This window comes from Rhincodon typus, chromosome 31 (assembly GCF_021869965.1).
Source record: "Rhincodon typus isolate 14 chromosome 31, sRhiTyp1.1, whole genome shotgun sequence".
NCBI lineage: Eukaryota > Metazoa > Chordata > Chondrichthyes > Orectolobiformes > Rhincodontidae > Rhincodon > Rhincodon typus.
Genome location: NC_063362.1, coordinates 15606379 through 15628730, shown reverse-complemented (window position 1 = coordinate 15628730; position 22352 = coordinate 15606379). Strand labels below are relative to the sequence as shown.

The 22352-nt window shown below is 39.1% G+C and overlaps 1 protein-coding gene across 1 annotated transcript in view; it reads left to right on the top strand.

Annotated features, from left to right (window-relative positions):
- The window catches only part of LOC109933983 (calmodulin-binding transcription activator 1-like), a 1079584-nt gene that overhangs the window by 4184 nt on the left and 1053048 nt on the right, over window positions 1–22352 (top strand). The window contains exon 2 of the mRNA XM_048614878.1: window positions 20923–21070. Coding sequence (XP_048470835.1) covers window positions 20971–21070 — 100 coding nt within the window. The 5' untranslated portion in view covers window positions 20923–20970. The remainder of the gene's footprint in view (window positions 1–20922; window positions 21071–22352) is intronic.

Here is a 22352-nt window from a genome sequence, read left to right as displayed (position 1 = left end):
TTTGTAGTGGTAGTCACAATCTTTTGATAGAAACATTTTGGTACTAAGTAATGGTGTAATGGACCTGGATGAGTGTGGCCCTGGACAAAAGGCATGCAGTTCCACCTTCACTGATGATAGCCAGCTCAGCAACCTAGAAAACTAGTCTTGCATCACAATATAGCACAGAAAGAGGCCCTTCGGCCAATTCTAATCCTTGTTTAGACCCTCTACTCACTGCTCATGTGCAGTTTCTATCCCTCTGTTCACCTCCCATTCATGTGTCTATCAAGATATGCCTTAGAAGTTGCTAGTGCGCCTGCTTCCACCACTTCCACTTGTAGTGCGTTCCAGGTGCTTACCACCATCTGTATGAAAAATTTTCCTACACTTCTCCCCTAAACTTTTCCCCCTGTCACCTTGAACCTGTGCCCTCTTGTAGTTGACCTTTCCACCTGGCCGCGGGAGAGCTGGGAAGCTTCTGACTGTCCACCCTATCTATGCCCCTTATAATATTGTAGACCTCTATCAGGTCACCCCTCAGCCTGCATCTTTCCAATGAAAACAATCTGAGTTTATCCAACCTCTCCTCATAACTAAAACCCTCTAGACGAGGCAACGTCCTGGTAAACCTTCTCTGCACCCTCTCCAAAGCATCCACGATTTTGTGGTAGTATGGCGACCACTAATTGATCTTGATTGATTAATGTATTAAAATACCCCTGTCTGAACCATTGACGGTATACAGTTTCATTCTCATTCTGTTTTGGGTTAGCTGATATCAGCCAATGCAGCATTAAAGTGCTGGAGCAGCTCTTGACATCAGAAGTGTAGAAAAGTAGCCAAACTTTTTCCTCCTTGGATCTTTGTAAAAATGCAAAAATGTAACTGTATTTAATGAGGATGAAATTAAGTTCAATTCTGATGCCCTGAGTGATTGGATAATCTGTTGACAATCTGTTTTTCAGGCTCTCAATTGATGGGTGAGCATTTGGGTGAGGCACTTGAGAGAAAATTGGCAAAAATAGAAATATGTATTAGCAGATTCTACAAAGTCATTAAAATCTGAATCAAAGAATGAGAGCTTGGCTTACCTCCAAAACCTGTGGAAGGATTGCACCTATGAAAGCCTGTGTACAAAATTCAAGAATAAGTCATCATTCATGTTCAGGGACACCATTGACTTTTAAGGAGTGTAACCTCAGTATTCTTTTATTATTAATACACAAAGACATTCAACGTTTTGTTCAGCTTAAATTGCATTTATTGGTTTCCAAGCCGATCAGTCCCTTCCCCAAAAATGAGTTTGTCACATTATATTGACTCTTACTGGACAAATACTGCAGATTATGTGGAGCTTTTTTTTTTAATGTTAACTGAAAAAAATGTAAGTGATGTATAAAAATGGGCCCATAAAGCAATAACATGAATATATATAGTGCATTTAACAGCCCAGTAGTGAAAGAAATGTATGTCAAACTAAAGTGTGACCAAAAGCTTTAGTTTTAAGGATGACATTAAGAAGGAAGAGAGGGAGGTGGAGAGTCACCGAAATTGGAATTGATAATGGAATGAGAATATTTGGTCTGGGATCAGGTGCAAGTAGCAGCGATTTACATTGAAAACACTGATCAGATCTGGGGGTGCTAAAAGTATGAATGAAGGTTTCGAGCAATTGGGTGAAATTAGTTTGGAGACCAGTGTTGTTTGGAAGGTGCATGTAGGTACTCATTGTGGGAGATAGGAAATGCAGTTAGATGCTCACTTGGGTGTTGAGGATATTGAAATTGCAAACAGTGTGATTCAGATTGGAGAGAGAGAGAGCCTGACAAGAGTATGCCATTTGTAATGGGGCCAAATGATAATGGCCTTGATCCCAATGCTTAGCTGGAATAAATTGTAGTTCATCTAACCCGAAGAATATCGGGCAAGTGGTCTGATCACAGTGGCAATCCTACATGTTGAAAGTGGAGATGGAGAATTAGTGTTATCAGCATAGATGTGATGATATGCTATGTCTATGGGTGCTACCAAAGGGCAACATATAGGAGATCAATAATAATTCTTGGCTGGCATTGGAAGTGATAAAGCGGTAGTGAGAATAGAAGCCAATGTGAAAGATGTTCTGACACCTACAAATAATTAAAAGGTGAGCTATGCAAAGTGAGTCCTTTGGAAAATGACAATGAAAGAGAGGTGTTGGAAGGAAGGAGCATTATCCAGTTAAGCTAAAGGTTGCAGGAGGATGGGGATATTGTTACAAATGAAAGTTTTTATTCACTCATGGGACGTGGGTGTCATCAATCAGCGTTTGTTGTCGGTCCCTAGTTGCTCTTGAAGGTGGCGGTGAGGTAACTCCATGAACTACTAGTCTCTGTACTGTAGGTTGCCCCACAGTGCCCTTGGGGAGGGAATTCCAAGGTTTAGACCCATTGCCATTCCTTCACTGTGTCAATACATTTCCAAGTCTGGATGGTGAGAAGAGCTTGCCGATGTTCCAATGTATCTGCTGCTCTTGTCTTCCTAGGTGGAAGTGGTTGTGTGTTTAAAAGCTATTGTCTAAAAGATTTTGGGTGAATTTCTACAGTGCATTTTGTAGATAGTACACATTGCTGCTACTGAGCATCGATGGAGGGAGTGGATGTGGTGCCAAAATCAAGTGGGCTGCTTTGTCCTGAATGGTTTCGAGTGTCTTAAGTGTTGCTGGAATTGTGCCCATCCAGGCATATGGGGAGTGTTCTAACACACTCTCAACTTGTGCCTTGTAGATGGTGTACAGGCTTTGGGGAATTGGGAGATGAGTTACATGCTACAATGTTCCTTGTCTCTGATTAAAAACCGAGAGAACTGCGGATGCTGTAAATCAGGAACAAAAACAGAAGTGGCTAGGAAAGCTCAGCAGGTCTGGCAGCATCTGTGAAGAAAAAAAAATCAGGGTCTGGTGAGGAGGAAGGTTCTGAGGAAAGGTCACCGGACCTGAAACGTTAACTCTGATTTTCTTTTTTTTTATTCACAGATACTGCCAGATGTGCTGAGCTTTTCCAGCCACTTCTGTTTTTGCTCCTTGTCTTTGACTTTTTCTTGTAGCCATTCTGTTAATGTGGTGAGTCTAGTTGAGCTGATCAATGGTAACCCCATGGATGTAAAGTTCTGAAGCAGCATTAACCTTAAAGCTGATGACAATTGAGCTGTTTATTCTCACCTAGTCACATTTCCCTTGCTTGAATAATTGGTTTCTATTGCAGATTGTGTTAGGAAAAAGCAATTTTTTTTTTTTTTTTTTTGTTTTTTGAATAAAAATGAAATCATATTGTTCATGATTTTTGGATGGAATTTTGAGATATTTATCCTGTAGCTCCACTTATTTGAAAAAAAAATTGTAGTGGGGGATTCAGTGATGGTAACACCATTGAATATCATGGGGCTATGGTTAGATTTTCCCTTATCGGAGGTGGTCATTGCCTAACATTTGTATGGTATGAATGTTACTCGCCACTTGTCAGCCAAAGCCTTGATATTGTCCAGATCTTGTTGTATTTGAACATGGACTGCCTCAGTATCTGAGGAGTCGCGATAAACTATACAACCAACTGTTTTGATATTATTTGCTGTGCAAACATATTTTGAGGAAAGGGCCTGTTTTTGACCAGCTTGACAGTTGTGAAATGGCAGTGGCTGCAGATGTGTCACTGTTAACTGTTTCAACAATGTTGCCGCCATTGGTCACTACTATGTATAAGGAATATTGCAGAAAAAGTATTTAGTTTCAGAATTTAATTATTAAGCCTTCTGATGCTTACAGATATTGACAATAAAATGATTTCCAGTTAACAGCCTGTGAGTAATGAAAATGCATAAAAGGTATATGGTTTATGGATATAGTTAATTGATATGTTATCCATATGAAGTTGACCATTTTGGGAACACTTAAACACTACATGTTCATGCAACCAGGAAATATTTTATTTTCATTCACATCTGACTTGGGCTTTAGGTAGAGTTGGTGTGAATGTGAGCCTTTAATGTGCCTGGATAATTCTAAGTTATTGCCAATGTGGATTAAACCCGATTTTAAGTTATCACTGCAGCACTTGACAGTATCAGAGTAACCTTTAACAAATGTCCCAGGAGTGAAATTAAAACTATCTGATAAGTGCACTGCTTAGAGAATGTCTCATCCGCCGTGAATGTTCAGTGTGATCTTAGTCTCTGCTGGGTTAGCTATTCTTAGCCATGTGACGGTATGGGAGATTTAATTAGATCCCTGGCCGGGAGGCAAAAATTAACAGTATATCTGATTCTCACTGTAATCCAGTGACTTCTAGTCTCCATGTGTGTGTATACACAAACACACTTTGAAGTATGTGATGGGTTCTGCATGGGAATATCTTGGTCTGGAGGCCATACAAGGGAAGTGATTAATTGAGCAATGTGTAAAGGGCAGCTAATGTCCATAGAATCCAACCCAGAATGATGCATTGCCTTTGGGGGTGGAGGAGGGCTCAGATGGGGAGACAATGCTGTAACAAGTCTTGGACCACCAAGTTCAGTTTGCTGCCTTGTCAGTGTTTCTATTATTGGGTCACATCATGTGCATTATGTATTTTTTTCACACATCTTGATTTTTTTTCATGAAATAAAGATGTAGGAAACATTGAATGAAATATTAAGATTATGAGCCCATTTGACAAAAGGTTTGTAGAATATTAGCGCTGTTATGTTGCCTAATTTTATCTTTGCATAATTTCTGAAATGCAAGTTAATTTAGTTTTCTTGAGCGCACATGATACATTTGAGAATCTGATATGATTTTATGTCTTAGTATAATTTTGTTTTGCACCATGAAGTGCACTATGCTGCTGCATAATTGGGTGTATCAGACAGCCAGTATCTCTGGCTTTGAGGCCTAACTCCCATGGGGCACTGAAGCCTTTCAGTTCCAGTTACAATCACAGCATGCCTTTTGGAAGGTAAAGTCACACAGCACAGAAACAGATCCTTTGGTCCAACCAGTCCACTCTGAACCTAATCCATACTAAACCAGTCCCACCTGTCTGCTGCTGGCTCATATCCCTCCACACCTTTCCTATTCATGTCCTTATCCAAATGTCTCTTAAACATTGTAATTGTACCCACATCCACCACTTCCTCAGGAATTTCATTCCATATGCGAACCACCCTCTGTGTAAACATGCCCCTCATGTATTTTTTTTAAATCTCTCTCCTCTCCCCTTAAAAATGTGTCCCCTTGTCTTGATCCCCTATCCTAGGGAAAAGACAACTACCATTTATTCTATCTGTACCCCTCATTATTTTATAAACTTCTGCCAAGTGTCCTCTCAACCTCCACACTTCAGTGAAAAAAGTCCCAGCCAATCCAGCCTTTCTTTATAACTCAAACCTTCCATATCTGGCAACATCCTGGTAAATCTCTTTTGAGCCCTCTCCAGCTTACTAATGTGTTTCCTATAACTGGGTGACCAGAACTGGACACAGTATTCCAGAAGAGGCCTCACCAATGTTCTGTACAACCTCAACATGACTTCCCAACTCGTGTACTCAAAGGACTGAGCAATGAAGGCAAGAGTGCCAAACACTTTTTTTTTTAAACCACCCTGTCTATATGTGACGCGACCTTCAAAGAATTATGTACCTGAACCCCTTGGTCCCTCTGTTCTACAACACTACCCAAGGCCCTACCATTAATTGTATCAGCCCTACCCATGTTTGTTGTACCAAAATACAATACATTACCTTGTATTTATCCAGATGGAACTCCATCTGCAATTTATCAGCCCATTGACCCTTTTGATCAAGATCTCTTTGTAATCTTAGAAAATCTTCTTCACTGTCTACTATGCTATTAATTTTGGTGTCATCTGCAAATTTACTTATAGAATCCCTGCAATGTGTAACCATGCCTTCTATATTCTCACCTAAATCATTTATATAAATGACAAACAAAAGAGGACCCAGGACCGATCCCTGTGGAACATGATTTTGTAAACCTCTAACAAGTTCCCCCGTTAACATCCAGTCCAGGGGGAAAAAAGCCCCAGCCTATTCAGCCTCTCTCTAACTCAAACCGTCCAGTCCCGGTAACATCCTTTGTAAGTCTGTTCTGCGCCCTCCCCAGTTTAACAACATCTTTCCTATACTATGGAAACTAGAATTCTACGCTGCATAACTTTCATTATGTGATATTATCAATGTAAATCAAAATAAAGATGTGGCTCAATTGGATGCTGAGACTGGAATCACTTGGATGTTTGTTTTCTTATTCTCAAATTTTTCAGTTAAACTTAGAAACCAAAAGAAGAATCAAAAAGCAGCGTATTATTTAAATTTAAATTTAAATTTTTTGCGCATGTTAACTTTTTTAATAACAGTATGTGCACAAGAGAGAATTTGCTCAGTTTAAGGAAGAGGAGAATCAGCATGAAACTGATATCTATGTAGCATAACAAGGTTTTTTTTTGCAAGGAGATGCTGAGAACAAAAATAGAAAGAAGTTTGTAGTCTGATAAAGCAAAGATTTGGAGAGAAAAGTACAAGAATAACCCAGGAATTAACTTCCAATTGACTTGAACTTCAGGGGTCTTGGAGCTTTCTTATCTCAAAGAATCATTTGAATCACTACAGTGTGGAAACAGGCCATTTGGCCCATTGGGTTCATACCGATCCTCTGAAGAGCAGACTGATTTTTTTTTTTTTTTCTTTTCTTTTCTTTTTTTTTCCCACTCCCAGCCCACCCTATCACTGTATCCCTGCCTTTCCCATGGCCAATACGCCTAACCTGCACATCTTTGGACTGTGGGAAGAAACCCAGGCAGACACGGGAAGAATACACGAACTCCACATGGTCGCCTGAGGGTGGAATTGAACCTGGGTGCCTAGTGCTGTAAGGCAGTAGTGCTAACTGATGAACCATCATGCATCTTGTTGAATATAATTTAAGAAATAAATTTATGGATGAATGGCTTTTCTTAAAAAAAAAAAAATTGGAATGCTGAACTTGTGTAATATTGTCAATTTGTTTTATATCTAGCCTGTATTGAATGTTATAGTACATGGAACAGATTGAACAGAACGCAAACATGGTTTCCTATTATCACACCTCTTGGAGAGTATCTGGTTTTGCCCCCACCCCACTCCCAACTTTCATGCAGTCTAAATCAAAATTGTCAGTAAGACATTCATTATTCCTTCAGAGTTAACCATTCAACACTTCGAATTCCATTGAGGATTCATTTTAATAAACAACAAGTTTCAGAATGTAGTCCATGTGTGATCCATTAATCCATATATTTCTTTTACTTGGATTTATCATGAAACCTTAACAACCATAACATGTTTGGAGGGCAAGTCGTCCTTGGTTCTTAGAATTGCCAGTTGGTAAAATGTATTTGCTACTTATCTACCCTTTTGATGAGATGGGGTAAAGGCAAATTATCATGATTTTTCTGTTTATATTGTTATGATAAATAAAGATAAGTAAAAAAAAATGTGGAAAAAAAATCTGTTCTGTTATCCTTTAGGCAGGACTTTGGCAGAACAAAACAGTTTGAACTGTTACTTTGTTACACTATCTACTAATATTTCTTGCCTTTGTTGTAGCTGGTTATTATTTCAAGTTTTGGTCATCCTTGGTTTTCTGCCATTTTCAATATCTGTGAGAAATTATAACAGACAATAGTGACTTCTATACAATCAACAGTGTTCTATTCACAATCTTGGAACAGAATTAGCAAATGGACTGCAGCGATTGAAGAAAGCAGCTTACTACCACCTTCTCAAGGGCAATTAGGGATGAGCAATAAACTGTTGGCCCAGTCGATGAAGCCCACATCTCTTGAGTGAAGGAAATAAAAAGCTGACGCAGCAGGTGCAGTCAGCATGCAAGATATACGTCAATAATCGATAGTTACTTGGCAAATAAAAATCTTTCAAATTATTTATTGAACTACAACTTGTGATAGAATTTGGAAGTTTTCTGAACGAGTTAGTGATATTGTTAGAGAAAAGTTCTAATATGTGGAGTTGATGGTCTTTGCTGCAAAGTGGAGCTTTATTATTGAAAAATATTTCTTGTACAGCTCAGTGTTGATTTCAAGAGCTCTCCTGAGTTTTGAAGTAGTCCCGTTTGGTATGATCTGCCATTATGCTGTCAGTGACTTTGATGCTTTGATTTAAAGTTTTAAATGTGTAGTAATTCATCAATAACTTAAACAGATATATGCAAATTTATTGGCATTTTCTGTTTTATACAGTGTATTTTGGGCACAGTTGGATTTGTAGTGAGGTGTATTCAGGTATACCTCTATTAAATTTTCTCAGACGCACACAAATCTGTTTAGTTCGTGTTTTATGTTTTCTTTCAATTTACATAACTCCCAGGTGAAATCCACAGTTTTAGTTATAACACAGTGCGGAGCTGGCGGAAAACAGCAGGCCAGGCAGCATCAGAGGAGCAGGAAAGTTGACGTTTCGGGTCGGGACCCTTCTTCAGAAATGGGGGAGGGGGAAGGGAGCTCTGAAAAAAATAGAGAGAGGAGGGGAAGGTATACCATCTGATGCTGCCTGGCCTGCTGTGTTCCTCTAGCTCCACGCTGTGTTATCTCTGACTCTGGCATCGGCAGTTCTTACTTTCTCCACAGTTTTAATGTTGCTTTCGTGCATCTTTTACATATGGACAATACAAAAGTATGACAGCACAGTCTGAACATGAGACTGCCAGGAAAGAGGGGTCCTTAAAGCTGTCTGTATTTATCACTGTTGTAAAGCATGTGCTTGGGTTGCATTGACTTCATAGTTTTACATTGTTATTTTTACTTATTAAAACGTAGTACAGTATTTATTCTGGGCAAACTTAAAACAATCTTCTAGATATTTGGAGAAAGAGAAAATCAACTTGTCCGAGTCAGAAATGTAAGATGATTGCTTCTTGTTGTTGGTAGATGGATGAAAAAGCTCAATAGAGCCACCGTGTAAAAAGAACATACTTTAAAGGTCTAACTTCCATTGTGAAGATCAGCATCCCTAAATAAAGTAGTGCTATAATTGCAGAAAATGTTTTATTAGTGTGCTGCAAGAAAATTAACATGTCTATTGGTCAACAGTTGTCGAAAAATGTAGAGAAAATATAATTCCGAGGTTTGGGCACTCATTGTTTGCAAGTCTTTAATAGAGATCCAAATATATGTATAAGGGTCAAATTTGAAATAATGGACCAAAGGAAAAAAAGGAATTCAAAAGTTTTTAAAACATAGCATGCAATTCTGAAATGGCACCTGTGAAATGAATTTCTGTAATGTTTCTAGCAGATGTGAATCATAATGCAAAACAGTCAGTAATTATGTATCAGTTAATACCATATTGACTGATTTGCTCTTGGAGGCCATGCATGTAAGTGAGTTTGGTAAATAGATGTGTGCATTGGGGGTTGTCCTCCTGATTGTTGAGATGAGGAAGCATTGTTATAGTATAGTAGGGATATTTTCCTGTGCTTTTAACTCGGAATGTTTGATGTTAAAAGTGAAAAACCATTTAATTTTCAAGCTTTGGCTGTCCCAGATTGTGGTACTTGTATCACAGTCCTGTTACTGTAAACAAAATTTACACTCTGGTCACATGGAGTGTCCTGTTTTTGTTTTTCTGATATCCACAACCAGGAATAACTATGATAACTGAACAAAATTACTTTTATAAGCTCTACAAAAAAAAAGACTTCTGTGCTGCACTTTTGCTTTGCTTCTGTTGACAGTTATAAACTACGTGAGCATCTCTTGTGAAGTTTGTCATGACCTTCATGACCTGAGCTCCTTTGATGCAATTATGTCTTGTAATCAGTTTTTGACTATTTATTGTTTTGGGCATGTTGTAAGTAAATGTTTATATAAAGTTGGATCTTGAAGTAACACAAAAAAAATCCCTGAATTGATGTTGGTAATAAATAAACTCTTAAACTCTTCAAAATTTTGACCTGCTGGTCTGAGGTGAGATAAAAAATGACATGTAAGAGGAGTATGAAAGGTCTGCTGTACAGCTTAGTATCCCTGCCTTGGGGAAAGAGAAATTGACAATGGTTCTTATTTCTCGTTACCTGCCAGTTATTAGTGGATTCTGAGTGAAGATGAGATCATGTTTAAGGAATGATACTCTCTGCAGCCAGAGATTTTGATTATACTCAATATTTCAGCTTGAATCTGACAAATGACCATCATGAGAGTTAGTTACAGAAGGATGACTATTTGTAGAACTGTACCTAAATAAGGAGTCAATACTACTTGAGATTAGCACAACAGTAACTTGTATTTATATTGAACCCTTAATGTAATGGAATGTCGCAAGTGATTAGGAGACAGCTGAACCAGGAGAGACATTGTTCGCTGAATGACCTTTCTTCAGTTACCTTTTGATTGTAATTTCTCCCCACTTCCTTGGAATTTCCAGTATGGCTCAGTGGTTAGCACTGGTGCTTCACAGTGACAGGGACCCAGTTTCAATTCCACCCTTGGGCAACTGTCTGTGTGGAGTTTGCACATTTTCCCCGTGTCTGCGTGAATTTCCATCAGGTGCTCCGGCTTCCTCCCCCAGTCCAAAGATGTGCAGGTTAGGTGGATTGGCCATGCTAAATTGCCCATAGTGTCCAGGGGGTGTGTAAGTTAGGTGGATTAGCCATGGGAAATGCAGAGTTGCAGGGAAAGGATTGGGGAATGGGTTTGGGTGGGATGCTGTTCGAAGGGTCAGTGTGGACTTATTGGGCTGAATGGCCTGTTTCTACATCATAGGGATTCCATGATTCTTTGAATTCCAGACTGTTACAGAAGTATAATTCCATTGATGTTGGTCATTCTTTCTCACCTTGGCCAAATGACATCACAAGAAAATTGGATTTTAAAAAAAAGACATTGATCTACACTGTAGTGGTATTTGTGCACATGACCAAAAACTCGGGTAAATTATAGGAGCATTATAAGGAAAGATAGGCACAGAGAAATTTATGGAAGGAATTTTGTAGCTGACGTCATTCAGTCTTTTGCTGTTCAGACTGTCTGAAACTCCCAAACCTTCAATGCAATTAATTATGTATATAAATAATGCATTCTCAGTATTTTTTCATTTTTGCCTTTTTCCTTAATTTTCAGTCCAAAATATGAAGAGATGTAAGTGATTCATTTGAATAGTATTAATATTCCTTTTCAATCTGCACAAAAGTGTTCCTACCAGGAGTACCCATTTTCTGCTCTCACTTTGTTAGTGAAGTGAATAAGTGTAAACTTCTGTTTCCTTAACTGGTGTCCGTTATCTTCTGAATATACTAAGAAAACCTATATTTTGATTTCAGGAATGCCAATCACCTTCTTAAACCTTACTGATATTCTTAGTGGCTTTTCTTTGTGAAGCTTTGTGGTGAAGATTGAGAGACTGTGCTGGTATTACAGGCAAAATTTTCTTACCTTGTTTCTTACAGTTGTGGCAGAGTTGCGGGTTAAATTTTTTGTATTGCCACCTAGAATGATTGTACTGATGTTATTTGTGTTACATCTGCTGTAATCTAGCCCCCTATAGTGGCCATCACTGGGCATGGAAATATAAAATGAACATGCAGAAATGAAAGCAGAATTTGTGGCATTAAAATAGGAAGAGAATTTATGTACTCTGGATAGGGCTTTCTCATTTTCCAGTTTCGGTTCACCTGAAGAATAAATTTATCCTTGTTTTCCCATTTGCAGTTCTGTTCCAGACTGATTAGTAAATAAATTTTTTAGTCTGCATACACTTTTAATCTACAAATCATATTTCCAGTTGTCATGTTTTTTGCCACGCTGTCAAGGTCTACCATAACAAATTCCTTTGCTGACATTTTATAATGTAAATTACCACATTTGTTTTAGCAATTTAATGCCTAAAGACTCTGGTTTATTTGCCTATTCTATAAGCCTGGATTTGAAGACTGCAGTTGCAGTTGACTTCCTGTATACAATGCAAGATAACAGAAGACGGGCCATTATGTTGTTTTTGATGTGCTTTAGGCTTGATAAAAATGGGGCTTGACTTTTAAGCTTAAGCAATGGGTAGTGTAGTCATTTGTGGTTTGTTTTAAATCATGTTCTTTTGACATTTTCCGTTTAAATATCTATGGATGGAATAAAACTTTGAAGTATTGTGAACTATGAGGAAGATCGTAGAGAACTTAAAAATGACATTGTCAAGTTTGTGGAAAGGGTGCCCAAATGGCAGCTGAACTTTAGTGCAGAATTTGTGGAAAATTTAAGTAAAGGGTACCATTCTGAAGGGAGTCAGAAGGACCTGGGTTGTACATATAAATCACTCATTGAAAGTGGTACAGTAGGTTGAGCATGTGGTTAATAAAGAATACAGCATCTTTGGCTTCCTAACTAGTGTCCTGGAGCACAAAAATGAAAAGCTTGTATTAAATCTGTATAATTATACTGGTTCAACCTCAACATTCTGTACACTAAACTTTATGTTGATTGTGATTGCATGAGAGAAGATACAGCAAAGATTCATGAGAATAGTTCCAGGGATGAGGAACTTCATCAATATAAAAAGCTTGGAGAGGTTTGGACTGTTTCCTTGCAGTGGAGTTTTGATAGGGGTGCTCAAAATCACGAGGGATCTGGACAGAATAGCAGCGGTCTGTGAAGGGACTTAATTTTTTGGACTGAAAGTTGGAAATAATACTATTTTAAACAAAGAAACTAAGATTTTTTGCAATTTTGAAAACAAATTACTGGAGCACTTTGCGTATATATAACATGCAAAGTTTCCTTATTGAAGCAGTGTGAGAGAGAGGTCCAGACAAATTTACGTTGACAAGCCTGCACAGAGACAGTATTTGCATTGGCTTTTCAATTGGCATCAATTGCTTCGGGTTCAGGAGCACTTGGCATAGGCACAATCCCTTGATTAGTTCTTGGGCTAGTGGTTACAAGTTTGTGTGTGGAAAATGTAGCAGAAACTTCCATCCTGGGAAGAGAAAGCAAAAATCTTTCTCTTCCTCTGAAGTAAAAGATTTTCCTCTGACTGTAGTGGCTAGTTACTTTTCTGTTTGTACTATTTATATTCATTCACGGGACGTGGGCATTGCTGGTTCGGCAAACCATTTCAGAGCTTGTCCCTAATTGCCCAGAGCCAATGTCAACAATATTGCTGCTGGTCTGGAGTCACATGTAGACCAGACGAGGTAAGTACGGCTGTTTCCTTCCCGAAAGGACATTAGTGAACTGGGTGGGTTTTTTTTCACAACTGATAACGGTTTCATGGTCATCATTAGGTTCTTTAATTCCAGATTTTTATTGACTTTAATTTCACAATCTGTCATGGAAGGCTTCGAATCCAGGACCCTAGAATATTATCTGGGTCTCTGTATTATCACTGGAGTAGTAATATCTCTAGGCTATCTCCTCCCACATCTGTATATGTGAAAGGCATTTTTCAAAAAGGATAAAGTTTAAGTCATACAGATTTAGATTAGTTATTCAACTTATCTATCTTGCCATTGGCTTTAAAAACAGCTTGACTACAATAAATAGTTATTTTCTTTCAATGGGGAAACCTGATGTACGTAGCCTTCCAACCTGAATTAGACAGTTGGGTAGAATTGGGCAATTTATAGGTTTAATCACCTGTTCACATTTGGGATGACTGTTGGAATAGCAGGGCTTAATTAAACTTAGTGCTACTCCAATAAGTTATTATAGTGCAAAATGTTCTTATTGGTGAAGGATTGAGACCAGAGGGTACAAAGTACAGGCATTTGGCCAGAGAATCAGTAGTGACATGGAACATCTTTCCCATGCAATAAGTGAGTTTTTTTGGATCTGTAATGCATTACCAGAGTGTATGGTAGTGGCAGCTTTACTTTAAACATGCAAAAGAGTGTTGTATTATTATCAGAAAATGAAAAATCTGCAGAGCTATTTCGTGGGAAAAATGTGGGAGAAAGCACAATTTCAGAGCACCAGCACTGACATGTTCTCCTGTCCTTTTATCAATCTTTGAATATGTGATTCTGATTTCTCCTTGTTTTCTTGTAGTCCCAACTGGTCACGGGAAAAATATTTCTATGGGTGTTGGCTATTCCCTTTCACCTTGCCCCAGTTGTTGTTCTTCAATTCTGGGGTCTTTTGTATTCAGCCTGCTCATGCTTACTTTGTCCATGCATGTGTACTTTCCACGGAGTCAATAGAATATCATCAGTTGTGGGAGTTATAATGTGAAAAGAAATCCATAACATGGTACTAAGGCCAGTTGTTAACCTTCTATTTTCCTTGGCTGGGATGAGCTGAGTACAGATCAGAAATCAAAGATGGAAGCTTCAGGCCTGTATGGCTTACTGCTACACTAAACGTGATATATTTGTTCTTGTAAATATTTTCACCCAACCACGGGATATTGGCACTTTAAATGTTTGGAATGTTCATTTTTCTAAGATTTGCCTTGGAGGTGGGGAAAAATACCAAAACTTAGTTTTGTTGTCTGAAGCACTTGGAAGCATGTGTGAGTACTATGCCTGAGGAGCTTCCAAACATTGTTGGTCAAAAGGAATTGCAGTATTGAACCAAAAATGATTATTTAAAACCAACTGATGAGCTGTTTTAGATTTAGTAGCTCTTACATTGACAAACGTTTTTGTTAAGTTAATGTACGATAAACTGTTTGTCTTGAGATATTGAAGCAAATCAACTGGCTGGCCAGCCATTGAAAATATTACACACTCAAACAAACCCAAGTACCGTGGATGCTGGAGACCAAAATGTAAACAAGAAGTGCTGAAGAAACTCAGCAGGTCTGGTAGCATTTGTTGTGAGAGAAACAGAGTTAAGGTTTCAACTCAAAAATGACTTTTCAAGTTGGCTTTTTTCCACACCTGAGTTTCTGTCGCACTTTCTATTTTTTTAATTGAAAATATTATGTATCGTAGACTGAACAGACTACTTGGTCTGTCAATTAGCACCATTTTTATGTGCTTGCTAATGTGATGCTCCCCATTCCTTAAAAGTTTCTCCTTTCAATTGACTTTTTAAAAGAAGAATTATTGAACTTTGCAACAAAAAATTCTACATTGCAATTGTTCTGTATGTATATCTTGTATTGCTATTGTAATGTTGAAAATGTGGGTACCAAGTTGCGTATAGTATGTTGTGGTTGCATAACAGCAATACTGTATCTAAATTATTTTCTCAAGTTAAAGCAATATTGCAACCTCTGTTTTGTGCTTCTGTACTGATCTTCCAGTATTGTAACTTCTCCATTTGCTCCAACGTCTCCCAATATTTGGTTTCCACCTTGTTCTCAGTCCTTCTGCCATTGAAACTCTCAGACATGTATTCACCACTTACAAACTTCTTCAGAGCTTTCTTGATTAAGGATCTTTCATCATCCATTTTCTATGTCTTTCAGTTTATCCAAAATTCTTTTGCTGATAATGCTATTCCATATCAATTCCTGCAGATTCATCACCCTTCTCCTTGATGTGCTACACTGTTATCTCCCAATGTCCTAATAAAGGAAATTAACTTGCATTTATTTGTACCTTCATGATTCATTACGTACCAAGGCTTCACAGCCAACTAAATACTTTTGAGTGTAGTCATGGCTATAATGTAGAAAATATAGCAACCAATTTGTGCACAGTATATTTCCACAAATATCAGTGAAATAAATTAAGTTTTCAGAAAAAGCGTCAAACTATTTAAGCCCCGAGATGAGGAGGAATTTTTCACTTGGCGGATAGTGAAGCTTTGGATTTTTCTCCTCTACATGGCTACGAAAGCTTGATCCTTGAGTAATACAAAAATCAGTAGATTTCCAGATGCTAATTACCTCAAGGGATTTAATCAGCAATGATCGAGTATGAAGGAGGTTTTAGGGGCAGAATGGCCTCCTTCTGTTCCTATGTTTCTAATGTCTGTTGTAGCTAATGGTTAACATATTCTTGTTGGCCAGGACAGTTCCTCAATTTTCATCTGTGTGTTTATATGTTTCCATCTTCATATCATTGCCAGCTACGTTTTACCCTCTGCTTCTCCAGCCCCTGAAACTCTCCATAAAATTACTTGACTACAAAATGTTTAGCCACTTCTTCACATACCAGTGTCTTTGGTAGGGCTTTTTTTTTTGTTGCTTCTTGAAGTGAACTTGGATAGTACACTATGCTACATCCTGTAAATGTAACTTCTTGTTGGCAGTAATTTCATCAAGGAATGTGGAGTGAAGACTGAAATTAGTTGGAGTTTGCTACTTTGATAGTTCAACTGGATAAAATTGAGTAGCTAATCCATGGAGACCAGGAAATACCCAGATTTACTGCTTGGTCCATATTGCAATAAGTTACTTAACCTGGGGACATGGTATAGCATTTCGTTTGACTTTGTGTCCCTTGTCTAGGGCATAGAAAAATAATCTGTTCACCTGGAAGCTGGGTCAAACTTTTTAAACTGTATGCTTCTGGACATTGGGTGAGGACAAGTTCAGGCTTGTCAAAGACTCTGTCTTCCATCTCATTGAATAACTGTGCTGTATGACTCTGACTCTGTAACCTGCTAGAGTTCAGTGTCTAAATTTACACGTGAACAATGACTATTGGCAGGTGAACAGATGCTTCAGAAATATGCCCCAGCAAAAGATCCATGTGTTCTTGTTAGAAAATTTGCATTAAAAGAGTCAAGGAGAGAAATTGTGGGTTGACATTGTTCTGTCAGATCTGTTGCACTAGGTATCATTGCTCTTTGTAATTATCCTGCTGTCTGTGTGGTGAACCAGTACTCATTTGGAATTAATAACGTTGCCATTGATAAATTTACACTATTACCTTTATTGTAGGTTTTTGCTTGAATTGTGGGGTAACATTTTTAACTTGTTTTAATATATATGTAAATTAAATACATTGCAAATTATTAGTATGCAATCCCAAATAATAATTTGAACCCCTGAAGTGACCCTAGAAAAGTTTTAAGGATTTAAAAAAAGGCAAACACATTTGCACAATCTTATTTTGTTCTCCTGAAGTTGAACCCAAAGTAAAATGGAAGGGTTGAATCATGCACCAACACATTGGTTCAGATTTTGCCGTTGCACTGACTGTGTAACAACCAACATCTGTTGTCGTTGATTTGTGTAATTGACACCAACTTCGACGCCTACCTATGTGCAGGTTTCTGTCAAACTGTTCCCCACTCTTTTTTTAAAGAGTATGTTACTAAAGTCCTTTAATATGATGTATTTCTAATTTTAGTTATAAGCTTTATTCTAAAAACTGCCTTAAAATTTACTCCTTGAATGATGTGTACCTGCATGTTTAATTATGACTTTTTGTATTTCACTATTACTGAGTAGCCTCTGGGACCCTGGAAAAAAAATAATTTATTATTTGTGGGATGTCAAATTTCTCCATGTCTAAATATTTGATTTTTGAAAAGCTTGTTGGCTATTTCAGTTTTGTACCTTTTTAAATCCATGTATATGCCACAACCTTCTTTCAATTATTGAAACTTAGAAAAAGCAAATAAAACTTCCTTGTTTGTGACAATGCTTTAATATAATTTGCTGCTTAGCCTTGTCCATTACACTACTGTCCCTTAAAACTCATGTTACAAATGAAATTTATCGTTGGGATAGATGAAATTCATACTGCAGAAATTGCCACGTCATTGCTTTTCTCATGGTCAGCTGGACAGCCCCTGACCACAAAAAGCTCCGGATTGTTGGTAAAGAAAAATGTCTAGAATAAGTAAATGGGTGTTTTAGAGGTGCATGGTTCCATTAGATTAGATCACTGATCACAGTACCAGCATCTGAACTGTTTCATATTCAAAGAACAATTAGCCTTCAATGTAATTAACAATGACGACAATTTTTTTTCCTCCTCTGTCCTGACCCAGTTGAATGTCAGATAGGTGTGATTCCACAGGTAACGATTATTTGTGTTTCCCATTAGGCAACGGTCACTTAGTTTTTGAAGAGAAACTGTGGATGCAGTGGCCAATTGGAAATTTGTACAAATTATGATCAAGTTATTATGTTTTTGCAATTGTAATATAGTCATTAGTTGAAGTTCAGTAGAAATTGCAATCAAGTATTTAAAGTGCATTACTGTAGGAATTTTTGCACTTATATAAAAAAAAATCCATAGGGCCGAGCCATACCATTTTTTTCCCCCCACACAATTAATGTGTTCACCTCCTTGTTTGAAGAAATTGTTTAATTATCTTATTAACTGATAATGTCTACTTGGAAGCTGGATAAACGTGAAGGAGAAAGGTTGAGAATGGTGAGATGAAGTAAGATGGGAACAGCCTCACGTTGTGCTCAAAGACTGGCAGGGATCCTTTTTGTGTTGTAGAGATAATTTTATTTAACAATTCAAACTACTGACACTGGCTACTTATTCTACAATGTGATTGCTCTTTAGGTGAAATAAATTCCATTGGGTATTCCTATTTAGTGTTTTTAGATTCTCCCCATTTGAATTTCGTGTCTCGTTTTTCGTCTTGAGATAGCACATCCACAAAATGAGTATTGCACTGACAGTGGAATCCAGTTTATGTCAATAGGTCAAGCAGACAGAAATGTTGCTGCTAAACCAACTTGCATGCTATCATGAGACTTCTATGTTTTAAAGCTTTGCTAATTTAGCAATTCATATTTCCCACTTTTGACAGTTTTCCCAGCTCAATTCTTGATGCATTTCCAGATTTTGAGCTTTCCAAATAGTGTTTTAAACAACTCTATTTGGTAATCATTACACTATTATTGAGTTATCTTGGCTCTTGATGAGATTCTGATTTGAAGAGCATTGACAGCCATTCAGTCAGTATCCTCCCTGCCTTATGTGTCTGCTGACATATGCCTGTGGCTAATTTGGCATACATTTGATTCATAATTTAACTAATTGGCAAGTGGCAGAAAAGTAAATTTGCTTTGTCTACTAATTACATTCACCAATCCACCAGTAACTGAAAGGTTCACTTTTATGAGCCCTTAAAAGACACATTGGGCTAAACTTCAGTGTGTTGAATTTAAATGCTGAGGGTGTGGTGATTATCTGAATAAAAACAAATATTTACGTCAGGCACAATCTGTGGTGTTTCAGGTTGCTGTGCTAATTCACTGTGCTGGTAAATAGTGAGGAGGACAATCTTAAATTGCAGGAGGATATAGATTGGCTGGTCAGTAGGCTGATCTGTGCCCAAAAGGAATTCAATCCAGATAAGTGTGAGGTGATGCACTTGGGTAGGACAAACATGATAAACAGTGGGACCTTGGTGTGCATGACCGCTGATTCTTTAAGGTAGCAGGACAATTAGATAAAGTGGTTAAGGGGCATTTGAAATATCGGCCTTTAATTAGCCAGGGCATACAGTTAAAGAGCAGGGAGGTTATTGCTGGAACTATTAAAAAGTTGGTTAGGCCACAACTGGAGTATTGTGTGCAGTTCTGGAATCCACATTATAGGAGGGATATGATTTGCACTGTGGTTCAGAGGGGATTTACCAGGATGTTGCCAGGACTGGACAGTTTTAGTTATGAAGAGAGATTGGATAAACTGGGGTTGTTGTCCTTTGAGTCGAGGACATTCAGGCAGGTGTATGATTGAGTTTGTAGAAATTATGGGGCATGTAAACAGGAAGAAACTGTTCTCCTTTGGAGGGATCAATGACCAGGGAGCATAGATTTAAGGTAAAGGGCAGGTATTTTAGAGGAGATGAGAGGAAAATGTTTCTCCATCCAGAGGATGCCGGAAATCTGGAACTCACTGCCTGTAAGGGTTATAGAGGTGGAAATGCTCAACATTTAAGTATTTAGATATACACTTGCAATGCCAAGGTAGACCAGGCTGTGGGCCAAGCACTGGAAAATTGGATTAGAATAGTTGGGTGGTTGTTTTTGACCAATGCAGACTCAATGGGCCTTTTCCTGCAGACCTCTGACTAACTTTAGGATATTTTGTTTGTGTAAATTTCGTCAAGTTTCATGGTGTGTTTCTCTGTTAGGTTTTGAGATTTTATTCCTTATCATCCCAAACTCACCTCATTAACTACCTACCATGCCCTGATGGTACCTTTCTTGTCCAGTGCTTGCCCAATTCTCCCATTCGTTGTAGCTACAAAAACATTCCACACACCAGATAACAAGGTGCAGGGCTGGATGAACACAGCAGGCCAAGCAGCATCATAGGAGCAGAAAAGCTGACGTTTCGGGCCTAGACCCTCTGATGAAGGGTCAGCCTTTCTGCTCCTATGATGCTGCTTGGCCTGCTGTGTTCATCCAGCCCTGCACCTTGTTGTCTCGGATTCTCCAGCATCTGCAGTTCCTACTATCTCCCACTCACCAGATATCCTGGAATGGATTTCATAATTGTTTTGTGCAACTGGATAAGCACTGGAAGTCTGAAGTGCCCTGTACAATTTGTCACCTATTCCCTGGATGTGGCAAACAAAGGAACATTGGTGCCTACTTTGATGACAGGGACCAGGATGTCTTGGTCCATCAGGTGGTGCAGAGCAGTGGCATCATTTTCCCTCAGGACCAGCAGAGGAGTCCATGCCATCACATTCTGTTAGCCTATGCTGAGGTCGCCACCATGTTCAGTGCAGTCTCCACAGTCCAGAGGACTTCGAAGTATTGCTGTAAGAAGGTCAGTGACCTCCACTCTGCTAGGGTAAGTGTCACCATCATCACTTCTCTGCTGTCTTACACTCTCTATCAATCCCTGATACTGCACCCACCTCTGACCAAGTCAAATGCTCTAACTCTGATGCTGTTGTGTGCAACACCTTCCCTCACATCCCACAGCCCTCTGCACTGCCTATTCACTTGCTCAGATAGCTCACCACCTTTCCCCAACCTGCACCAGTGCTAACAGCTGTAACATCCACTTTCATCTCACTCAATCACACCTTTCTCTCATTCCAGAAGAAAACAGCCCACAGTAGGGCAGAAGGGGCGGGGAGGAGTGGTGTGATGCCTGACATTAGGCTCTTCATGCCCCAGAAGGCCCTTGCAGGAGAGGATTGGACTCACTGTTGGGGGGATGCTGAGAAATTCATGTCCTGCCAACCAAGTAAGTAGCATTCTTCATTCCAGTGCAACTCTTAAATAAATCCTGTTGTTGGTGTTATGCAATCCACGCAATTTATAATCTTTGGCAGCAACACCTTTCTTTTGAGACTTGTAGGTCCTAGTAGGATGTCTAATATTATAGCAGTCAAATGAGCCATCCTGCAAGAATTGCTGTGCAGCGCCCTGAGGAGCTATGTTCAGAGGCCACAGAAAAAACATCGGCTAGGTGCCTATTGCACCACACATCAATTTAGATACTGACAGCTCTGTGGGAGCTTCAGCTATGTTAGAGTTGAGAGCACAAGCTGGTGAGCATATCTCTGCAGCTTGCCGAAGAAGGAACACTGCAGCTCGCTGGCATTGAGGATTGCTAGAAACCAGGTATCTGCTGAACCCCAGGTGGCAGAGGTCCCTCGGAGTATCGGCAGACGCTGACTTTGTGCACGTGCAAAGTCAGATACAGGAGCACAAGACAGGTATGTGGGAGGCGGTGGCCCTTGGTCCATGGGCTGCAGAACTGTAGCAGTACTATAGGGGGCCAGTTCCTCATGCACGTGACTGTCTGGCTGCGTCCCATGGACAGGTTGGCAGTTGGAGGGCTATGTCAGCAGATGCTGGATCTGCTGCACAGAGACCTGCATTCTATCACTCTAGCCATTAGACCTTAGCAATATTGTATAGGTAATGGGGGGGAGAGACCATCTTAAGCTCTTACTAGGTGCCTCTTCCTCAGAAGGACATTGTGTGGTGGCAGTAGGTACCTAGCCAGAGAAGAAACCACACACAAGCTCCTCAGAATTCTTTTCTCAGGATATTCCAGAGGTGGCTGGGCTTTTCACCTGTGACCAGCTTGTGACCATCACACCTGTGCAGCGTCAAAATGATGAGGCTGCTCTCTGGCAAGGACACATTCAGTATGTCTGGACTCTCTAGGCATGAATGCTGTCAGGGTCACCCAACCAAACTTCCAAGGCCAAAGGGTTGGAAAGAACAATCCCTTGAGGGCACATTGGTGGCGTTGTTAATATTTCACTGCAAATAACATCTCAGTTGTATTGAAAATGCTCAGAATGCCACCACTCATGACTCTGTGATTCAATGTCGCATTGAGGTCAGATATCATTTCATATGTATGATGTTCCATAGAGTGCCTGACTTGACAGTATTCCAGATATGCTCATATGTTGTAATGTGCTATTCAGCAGATGTTTGCCCCCATGACTAAGGACAGCTGACCGGCAAGAAAAGCAGCCCATCTCTGACTCTGCTAAGAGGCAACATAG